Source organism: Fistularia commersonii, chromosome 7, assembly GCF_037954325.1.
Source record: "Fistularia commersonii isolate RoL2024-O1a breed Wild chromosome 7, RoL_Fcom_v1.0, whole genome shotgun sequence".
Taxonomy (NCBI): Eukaryota; Metazoa; Chordata; class Actinopteri; order Syngnathiformes; family Fistulariidae; genus Fistularia; species Fistularia commersonii.
The window spans coordinates 4,407,838-4,417,500 of record NC_141290.1 but is presented as its reverse complement, the minus strand read 5'-3'; the positions used below and the strand labels follow the sequence as shown (position 1 = coordinate 4,417,500).

Sequence of the window (9,663 nt, the reverse complement as noted above, 5' to 3'; positions counted from 1 at the left end):
CATGGATTCAGGGAGTCACTGATTGGATTCATGTTGTCATGAATACATGATGTACTGGATTCATGGATTCACAGAGTCAGTGGTTCACCATGTCAAGGATGAACTAATGGTGTACACAGATTCTTGGGTTCAAGTGTCATTAATTCATGTTGTCATGGATTCATGCTGTCACTGATTGACAGATTCATGGACTCATAGTGTCGTTGATTCATGTTGTCATGGATACATGTTGTCATGGATTCACAGATTCGTGGGTTCAAGTGTCATGGATTCATGTTGTCACAGATTCATGTTGTCATGGATTCATGTTGTCATGGATACATAGATTCTTGGCTCAAGTGTCATGAATTCATGATGTCACCGATTCACAGATTCATGTTGTCATGGATTCATGTTGTCACTCATTCATGTTGTCACCCATTCATGTTGTCATGGTTACACAGATTCTTGGGTTCAAGTGTCATGGATTCATGTTGTCACTGATTCACAGATTCATGTTGTCATGGATTCACACATTCATGGGTTCAAGTGTCATGAATGTATTCAGGGTGTCATGGATTCATGATGTCACTGATTCACGGATTCACAGTGGCATTGATTCATGTTGCCATGGTTTCAAGGTGCCATCGGTTCACCGTGTCAAGGATGAACTAACGGTGTCACGAATTCATGTCGTCGTTTCAAGGCGTCACAGATTGACGTTGGAGAGGATGAATTAATCATGTCATGAATTCATGTTGCCATGGATTCAAGATGAAATGATCAAATCATCATGGATTTACGGTGTCAAGGATTATTTCTTGCTGTCGTAGATTCATGGCGTCACGTGACTATTATTGACCAACCGTTAAAGGGAAGTTTAAAATGGTTTCTGATGGGTTGCTAACATGCTGTTGCTAAGATTTCCCCATCTTCTTATTCTCATCCTGTTTCTTCCCCTTCAATGGACTCATCTGAAGCGCCGCCACGACACTCGCGGGGGTCTTCGCCATTTTTATTCATTTATTTTTGTCCAGATTAGCATTAGCACCGTGTTTAGTATGCACAAGGCCGGGATTGAAAAGGTTGCCAGTCAGCGGGCCTGAACGTCCGCAGCAATGCGGCGCGGCGGGTTGTGTGTGTGTGAACGATAGCCAATTAGCTGCTAACAAAGTCAGCAGGGGGGCGGGGCTTACGGGGGGTTGGGGTGGCTTTGAGTGACAGGAATCGGCGGGCGAGCGGAAACGTAAACAAAAAGCGAAATGAGAGAATCATCTATTCGCTCTTTGGCAGGGGGTCACAGAGGAAGGGGAGTGATTCCCTCGTCGCAAGATCGGGAACCCGGCGCTGAAATTTCCCGTTTCCCCTGAACGCTTCGCGGGGGTCGATCAGTCGGCTCGGCTCGGTTCAAGCGGAACGGGGGAGCCCGGGTTCCTCCGGCTCTCTGGGGCGTGAAGCGAGGAGGAGGGGCGGGCCGGGGGCGGGTTACGATGGTCATTTGTCGTTTCCATGGTAACCTGTCAACAGAGGTCCCTCCACACCTCCGGCCTGTATTCATCCCATAGTGAATAAAAAAAAACTTGTGATTACAATTATTTATTTCAATTTTTTGTTCATTTTGGGGGGGGGGGGGGGGGGGGGTTGACAAACGTTAGCACGGCAACCTGACACTGAACAGCCCATCCGCGACAGGGAAGACAGATCCCTTCATGTCAAACGCTCGGGTTATTGCAAGAAGCTGGGATTCCACCGCTGACACTACTGATTCAGGTTGCCATGGTTACGCCAATGGGATGTTATCCGAGAAGGCTGTGACCCACAGCGATGTGATTTCTGTTTTCGGATACTCTGTGACACGTCCCAAGTTAAGGCTCTATGACGCGACATCACGGGTTTAGTAATCCCAATCCAAGTCCTGCAGGTTATTAAACGCCGGTTTGACATCGACGGATGTCATTATTTGGAGATGAGTATCAATGTCTGGGTCACACGGTGCCCTCTTTTGTTTTGTCTTCATGACGGCGCGCGGCATGGCTCGCCCTCATGAGCACGCTCAAAGCGAAGATGAGGGTTCTGGCACCTTAAAGAGAAAGTCGCCTGCGATTGCCTTCCGAAGCCCACATACGGGTGTTTTTTTTAACCTATCTGGCCGAAACATGTCTGACTTCCTGCGGGATTCGAGTCGGGTTTGTCGCCATTTTTGGAATTTGAAGATCTGATAAGATGCCGGTGATCATAGATAGATGAACACCGCTAATTTGGCGATGTGTTAGCAGCATGCTAATGCTAACCAGTGTGGGCGAAGTGAAGGCAAAAAAAAAGAAAGTAGTTGAGCATTGGCGTCATAAGCCCCGCCCCTTGCTAGCGCACAGACAGGAACAGGAAGTCAAACACAAAACATTTAGCAAAATGGCATCAGCAATGACCTGATTGATCAAAGTGATCAATATAGCTCTGGCTCAATGCATTGCTTATTGATCCACAACTGACCAGGTTGGCGTCGTCTCTCACACACACACACTCACACATGCACACCCACACACACAATAGTCCTCGTAGCTTCGGGGTCAGGATGTTCCAGCCAACCCAGGTGTTTCCCGGCTGCTTCCTGCCCAGCTGAGGAATCGCCTCGCCCCCGAAAAAACGCGATTGTCTGGAGGAGTGTGTTTATTCACCTGCCTCCCTCCCCAAAAAACCCCGCCGTCCCCCCAAAAAAATGACCAAAGCCCAACTCTCGCAGGAAATATTTTTGCTTTACTGCTCAAAGTATTTCAAGATAATTATTATACCTCCGCCACGCTCTTTGTGTTTTCTTTTCCGCCTTTTCTTTTCACATTTCCTCCCCCCCCCACCCTGCCCGACGATGGAGCCCGGTTGCCGTGGTGTCCGAATTAAAGCAAATATTTAAAAAAAAGGATTTTTTTGTATGTATTGTTTTCTTGTGACTGCTAGTAGTTTTATTAGATTTCCAATTTGTTTTTCCTCTTCTAGACTGTACAGTTGAAGGGTCTGGTGAGATAAGGGAGACTCAGGATCTTTTCAGGAACTCTCTTGTTGAGATTTTAGGAGACTTTATTAGTTATTTAAGAAAAAAATTCTTGATCCCTTCAAGGCTGACACTGAAGGATTTTTTTAAAAGTCATTTCTAGATCATCCATTATTTTTTAAAATAATTTCCTCTATGCTGTATATTATTTCCGGCAATTAAAAAATGTTTCTTTTTTCTTGATGGCCCTCTGAAAATATTTACTGTATATTTTTTTTTACTATTGCCACTCTTTTGGATAATTTTGAATTTTTTTTATTTAAGAGAAAAATTTAAGAGAAAAATATTCACTCTTTTTCAGTAATTGTCTAGATTAATTAGTTTTTTTTCCCCTTACTTTCTGGCCATTACTGTAGTTTTTCAAGAATTGTCTTGTATAGTTTTCTAGAATACTTCTAGAAAACTAATCTGGGGAGCTCCCCCCCTAAAAAAAAGTAATGTCTAGATCATCTATCTATTTCTAGAATTATTTCTTTATGACTTTTCTGGATAGTACATTGACTTTTGGATCCTTTAAGATTTTTGATGACCTTCAGGAATTAGTCATTATGTTTAAAAAGTTTTCTAGATTTTTTTTTTTTTTTGGATCATAATTCCGTAACTCTGTGGCCCATCCTGTATCTTTTCAGAAACTTTGTTGTTTCCTCGCACTTTTAGTCTTTTTTTTTTTTAGAAAAAGAAATGTGTTTTTTCAAGGCCAAATCCCATTGCATAGTTTTCAGTCATTCCTAGCTCATCTATTATTTTCTAGAAATATTTTTCTATGATTTTCTACATAATATCTTATTGATTCTTAGCATTTTATATCTGTCTAATATATACATATTATTTCTTGATGAGCATCAGGAAACAGTCACTATTTTTCAATAATTTTCTATGATTTTCTCAGTTTCTTGATTACGTTTCCGTAACTCTTATGCATCTTTTCGGGAACTTTCCTGTTTAGTTTTAGGAGACTTCTTCCCTATCTGCAAAAACATAAACATCATCTCTATATCATCTACTTTTTTCCAGAATTATATCCAATTGATTATTTTTAAATGTCCTGTTGATATTTTTATCATACATTCATTATTTTTCAATTATTTTCTGGTTATTCTGTTTATTATCTCAATTCTCTTGAATTTTGAAATAAAAAAATATTTACTATGATTACTTCCAGGCACTACATAATATAATTATAGTTTTTTTTTTTTTTTCAATTTTAGAAATAATTTCTGGAAAAGTTGGAGTTCAGTCCTCTCAGAATTATCTGTCTGTATTACATGGCGTTGCCCCCTCACCCCGGCTGCGTCTCCTTCCTCTTCCACAACCATTAACCAGCTTTGTTCGAGTGCCGCGGCATTCCAGAGCTCTGATTCAGCGCTGGTTTACACAAAGCCCCGGCTGAGCGCCTGAAAGCCTCGTGGGAACTGAACGGGCACCGAGTGGCCGGAGTCGGGGGGGAACGCCACGTTCAGGTGTCTCCCCTCGGGTAGTAAAGCCGGCCATCGGCACCACCTGGGGGAAAGTTGATCAGGTCTCGATATAAGACATGGTCTGAAGACAGGAACAACTTCTAAATTTCATTTTATTTTATTTTATTATACTTCATTCTATTTTTTTTTTCATTATATTTTTTATTTTGTTTTATTTTAATTCATGAGAGTTTATTTCATTTTGTTTGTGTTACTGTGGTGTCGCTGTTTCCATGGCAACCGGATGGTGGGTTGTGGGGTTGGCCGTTAAATGGCGCCCGGCCAATCCAGATGTGATGGAAAAAATAAAATTGAAATAGAATAAAATTAAGTTGAATTAAACAACATAACGTAAAATCAGATACAATAGAAATTAAATGCTATAAACAAACCATGTAAACACATTACTAATTATTCTCAAGGTTGATGGTTAATTTAAAAATAAAATATTCTGCACTCCCTGAGAATTAGTTATTCTTTATCTTACTGATTTTTGGATTATTTCTCCATCATTTCTCCTAATTAGTCCGTCATTTGGATAAGTTTTCTTTTTCCATGATTTTTAATTTCTGATGCCAATTATCATTACAATTGTAATTATGACCAAGTGGCTATTTTAAAAAGCTTCATAAAAAAAGTAGATTATTTATTCATGAGTTTTAGTTTATGATTAAATTATTATGATAATTATTATTATTATTGTTTTTTTTTTTTTTTTTTGTATTCAGGCCTGATGGGACTCCGATCTCCTGATACAAAACGGCATGTAATTACAGAGTAATAAATGTGTTACTACCGTTCCTGGCTCGGAAAGGGGGTTCGAGACGGGCTGATAATCCCGGGGATTAATTAGCCCGCCGACTCCATCATCTCGTTAAGGTCCCGCAAAACGGCAGCGGATGGAGGGACATCTGGAGATGTTGTCTCCTCGCCAGCCGGCACGCCGCAGACTTTGGACGGCGTAATGACGGGATATTAGCCGGCGGGCCATTAGGCCCGGAAGGAGGGAGAGAAAGAGGAGAGGAGAGAGGGATGGAGTCACACCATTGCATCAGTTTGAGAGGGAAAGTTTGAAGACTTGATGTTTGGAGGTCATGATGGAAAGAGAGAGAGATGGGAAGGGAAGGAAAGGATGGGAAGAGAGGGAGAGGAGAGGGAATGAAAGGGAGGAGGGAGAGAAAAGAAAGGATGGAGCGCGAGAGAAAGAGAGAAGAGAAAGGATGGAGGGGGGGGGAGCAAGAAGGATGGAGGGAGAAAGAAAGAGAGAGAGAGAAGGAATGAAAGGGGGAGGGAGAGAAAAGAAAGGATGGAGAGAGAGAGGGGGAGCAAGAAGGATGGAGGGAGAAGGAAACAGAGAGAGAGAGAGAAGGAATGAAAGAGGGATAGAGAAAGGATGGAGAGAGAGAAAAAAGGGATGGAGAGAGGTAGAGAAAGGATGGAGCGCAAGAGAAAGGATGGAAGAGAAAAAGAGTAGAGAAAGGATGGAGAGAGGTAGAAAAAGGATGGAGAGAGAGAGGGAGAGCAAGAAGGATGGAGGGAGAAAGAAAGAGAGAGAGAAGGAATGAAAGGGGGGGAAAGGGAAGGATGGAGAGAGAGAAAAATGAAAGGATGGAGAGAGGTAGGAAGAGGAGGAGAGAGAGAAAGGATGGAGAGAGAGAGGGTGAAGGAGTGCGAGGCAGAGATGTTCCCTCTGTCCTGCTCATGTTGACCTCTGACCTCTGTGTATCCGCAGGTCGAAGGCACAGGAGGACGGCGGCGGCAGCGCTCAGGAGGTGCAGGTGTCTGTGTACGGCGAGGAGAAGGTGGTTTGCGGCGTGACGAAGCGCACCACCTGCCAGGAGGTGGTGCGGGCGCTGTTGGACGACCGCCGCTCGTCCCAGGTGGGAAATGGCCTCTCGGACGGCGGCGTGGAGGAGTTCTGCCTGGTGGAGCGTTGGCGTGGCTCGGAGCGAGCGCTGCCTCCACTGATGCGCCTCCTTCGCCTTTGCCACGCCTGGGGGGACCAGAGGCCCCACGTGCGCTTCGCGCTGGTCAGGATCGCCGACTTCGTGACCGCGCCCGCCGCCGCCGCCGCCAAGACGGGAAGAGGACGCGGCACCAGGGCGCGACGGCGGGAGCAGGGGCGCGGGAAACACCCGCAGACGCTGCCGGCGGAGCAGCAGCGGCGCGTGGTGAAGAAGGCCTTCAGGAAGCTGGAGAAGCTCCACCTGGGGAACACGCCGCCGCCGCCGCCGCCGCCGCCACCTGGCGGCGAGGAAGTGCAACGCATGGTGCAACTCATCTTGAGCCAAGACGCTGCCATCCGAGAGCAAATCAGGCGCATGAGGGAGCTGGACGCCCAAATCGAAGCACTGGAGAGGGAGGAGGAGGAGGAGGAGGAGGAGGAGGAAGAGGCGTGCGGCGGCCATCTTGGTGCCGAGCAGCAACTGGAGGACTTCCTGTACGCCAGCGACGGCGTGGAGCGGCTGGAGGTGCAGGTGCAGAAGCACCAGGAGCTCATCCTGAAACTGTGCAAGGACATCGACGCCGAGATGAGGAGGAGCCAAGATGGCGGCGCTCAGGAGGAAGGTGACGTCGCCGCCGCCGAAGTGGAGGCGGAGCTAGCTAAGGCGGAGATGCGGCGCAGCCTTCTCGCAGGCGTCTCCCTGCACAAGCAAGGGGCGGAGATGGACCGGCAGCTGAGGCGCTACGACGCCATGTTGGCGTCCAAGGACGAGGAGTGCCGGCAGCTCGCCGCCCACCTCGGCGCGCTGCAGCTCGAGGACAAGCCCCGCCCCCTAAGCCCCCTAAGCCCCGCCCCCCAGGCCGCCGTTCTCAAGCACAAGCCGGACGCGACCGACACGGACTCGGACACGGGCATCAGCTCCACCCACAGCCAGGACTCGCTGTCACCGGGGCTGGACTTCCTCCCCCCGCCGCTGGACACCGACGTCTGAATCCACTTCCTGGCAACGAAGCGATGCGATTGGATGAAATTTAATCGCCAATAAAAGAAGACACGCCCTTTGAACCGGACTTGGGCGTGTTGACGTAGGAATAAATACAAAAACACACAAACAGGATGAGTATTTTGCATAAATAGGTTGTGCATATCCTGGAAAACATCCTGGAAAATCACTGAATGATCTGGAATTTTTTTGGATGAAATCTGCTTTTAAAAAACTGAAATTCACAAGAAATAATATAGAAGGATAAAATATAAATTTGTGAATTAACAAAAAAAAAAATAGAAGAAATTAACAGAAAGGAAATGATTGAAAAATGTAAATAATAATTAAAAAAATTGAATTATGGAAAGTAAATAAAAAATAAATCGAAACAATGTTTTTACTTCAGAATGGATTTTTTTAATTGACAAAGAAAAAATAAAAATAAATGTGAATTATTTTTCCAGATCATCCTGCATAGTTATTCCTGGGAAAAGGGCAGGACACACCGCCAGCGTTTGAGAGAAGCATCATTAGAGCTTTGCACATTCCTAATAATCATTATCATCATCATGTTTTATATTAAAACTACAAACTCGAAAGAACAACAAACTGTAAATAATTGTTATCTGTAAAAATTTTAAAAAGCACTTCCTGATTTCAAACATTCCTCGTTTAACATCAAGAAAAATTATTTATTTAACACACTGCAAGGACTGAGGATTAGACTCCGCCCCCAAACGAGACGTTTGGAAAAAAAAAGAAGAATTGGATGTCGGGGAAAAAAACTGCTGTAAATATCAAATGTCCATATTTAACTTTGGTAATAAACTAACCTGGAAAACACAAAGCCTCAGCCTTTTCTTTGTGGAAGGGCTGGAAGCAACCAATCACAACAGGGAATTCCAGCAGAGGGAGGGGTTTAAACAAATGAACCAATCACAGAGGACCGTGGGAGGAAGTCGCCGAACCCAAGGAGAAACCAGGAAGGAGAACATGGACCATGGACTGTACCATTAACACACACCAAGATTTATTATATCTACAGATAAAAATAGACTTTACCATTAATGGTCAACAAAATATGTTATATCTATTGAAAAAAAGGAAAGTTTTTAACGGACAAAAATTGGACTGCACCATTTATAGCCTCATATCATTTACATGCATTATCTACAGATAAAAATGGACTTTGCCATTTATGGTCACCAAAATATATATATGGACAGTACCCTTAACCAAGATGTATTATATTTGCAGATATTAAGTGGCTTTACCTTCAATGGTCAACAAAATATGTTATATCTATCGTAAAAAAGGACAGTACCATCAATAGACACCAAGATTTCTTATATATAATGGTAAAAAAAGGATTCTACCACAAATAAGTACCAAGATTTTCTGATATTGACAGACGACATCGGACCATACAATTTATAGACTCGGATCGTTTATGTACAGTATCTACAGATAAAAATGGGCCTTACCATTAATGGTCACCAAGATGTGTTGTATCTTTTGCAAACAATGGACAGTAGCACTATAGACGTCAAGATCTGTTATATGTACAGGACTAAAAATGGATAGTACCATTACTAAACACCAAAACTTCCTATGATTACTGACAGAAATTGGACAACACCAATAATAGACTCAGATAAAAAATGGCCTGTACCATTGTGCCATACAGACATGCCAAGATTCGCCATGGCAACAGATAAAAATTGGGCTGTACCATTAATGGTCAGCAGGATGTGTTACACCTATTAAAAAAATGGACAGCACCATTGATAGACACAGAGTTCTCTTACGTACTGAAAGAAGAATTAATTTCTTATATCTTCTTACAGAAATTAGACTGCACCAATAATACACTGAAAAAAATGTATACATCTTCAGATGAAAAATAGACTGTACCATTCATCGAAACCAAGATTTGCTATATCCACAAATAAAAATGGACTTTACCCGTAGAGGTCACCAAGATTTGTTCTATATATATATATATATATATATATATATATATATACAGTATATACACACGAACAAAGAAGTGGATTGTACCATTAATAGACACCAAGTTTTGTTATTAAGACGGACTGTACCATAAATAGACACCAAGACTTATCATATCGACTGAAATTGACTGTCCTATTAATGGACACCAAGATGTGTTAATCTTAGGAAACAATGGACTGTGCCGTTTATAGACTAAGATAATTTATATATCAGCAGTTGAAAGCTGGACTGCACG

At 43.4% G+C, this 9,663-nt stretch overlaps 1 protein-coding gene across 1 annotated transcript in view; it reads left to right on the top strand.

The window, feature by feature from the left end:
- The window catches only part of rassf9 (Ras association domain family member 9), an 11,319-nt gene extending 1,946 nt beyond the window's left edge, over window positions 1–9,373 (top strand). The window contains exon 2 of the mRNA XM_086149245.1: window positions 6,215–9,373. Within this exon, the coding sequence (XP_086005371.1) occupies window positions 6,215–7,418 (1,204 nt within the window). The 3' untranslated portion in view covers window positions 7,419–9,373. The remainder of the gene's footprint in view (window positions 1–6,214) is intronic.
- The last annotated feature ends 290 nt before the right edge of the window (window positions 9,374–9,663 follow it).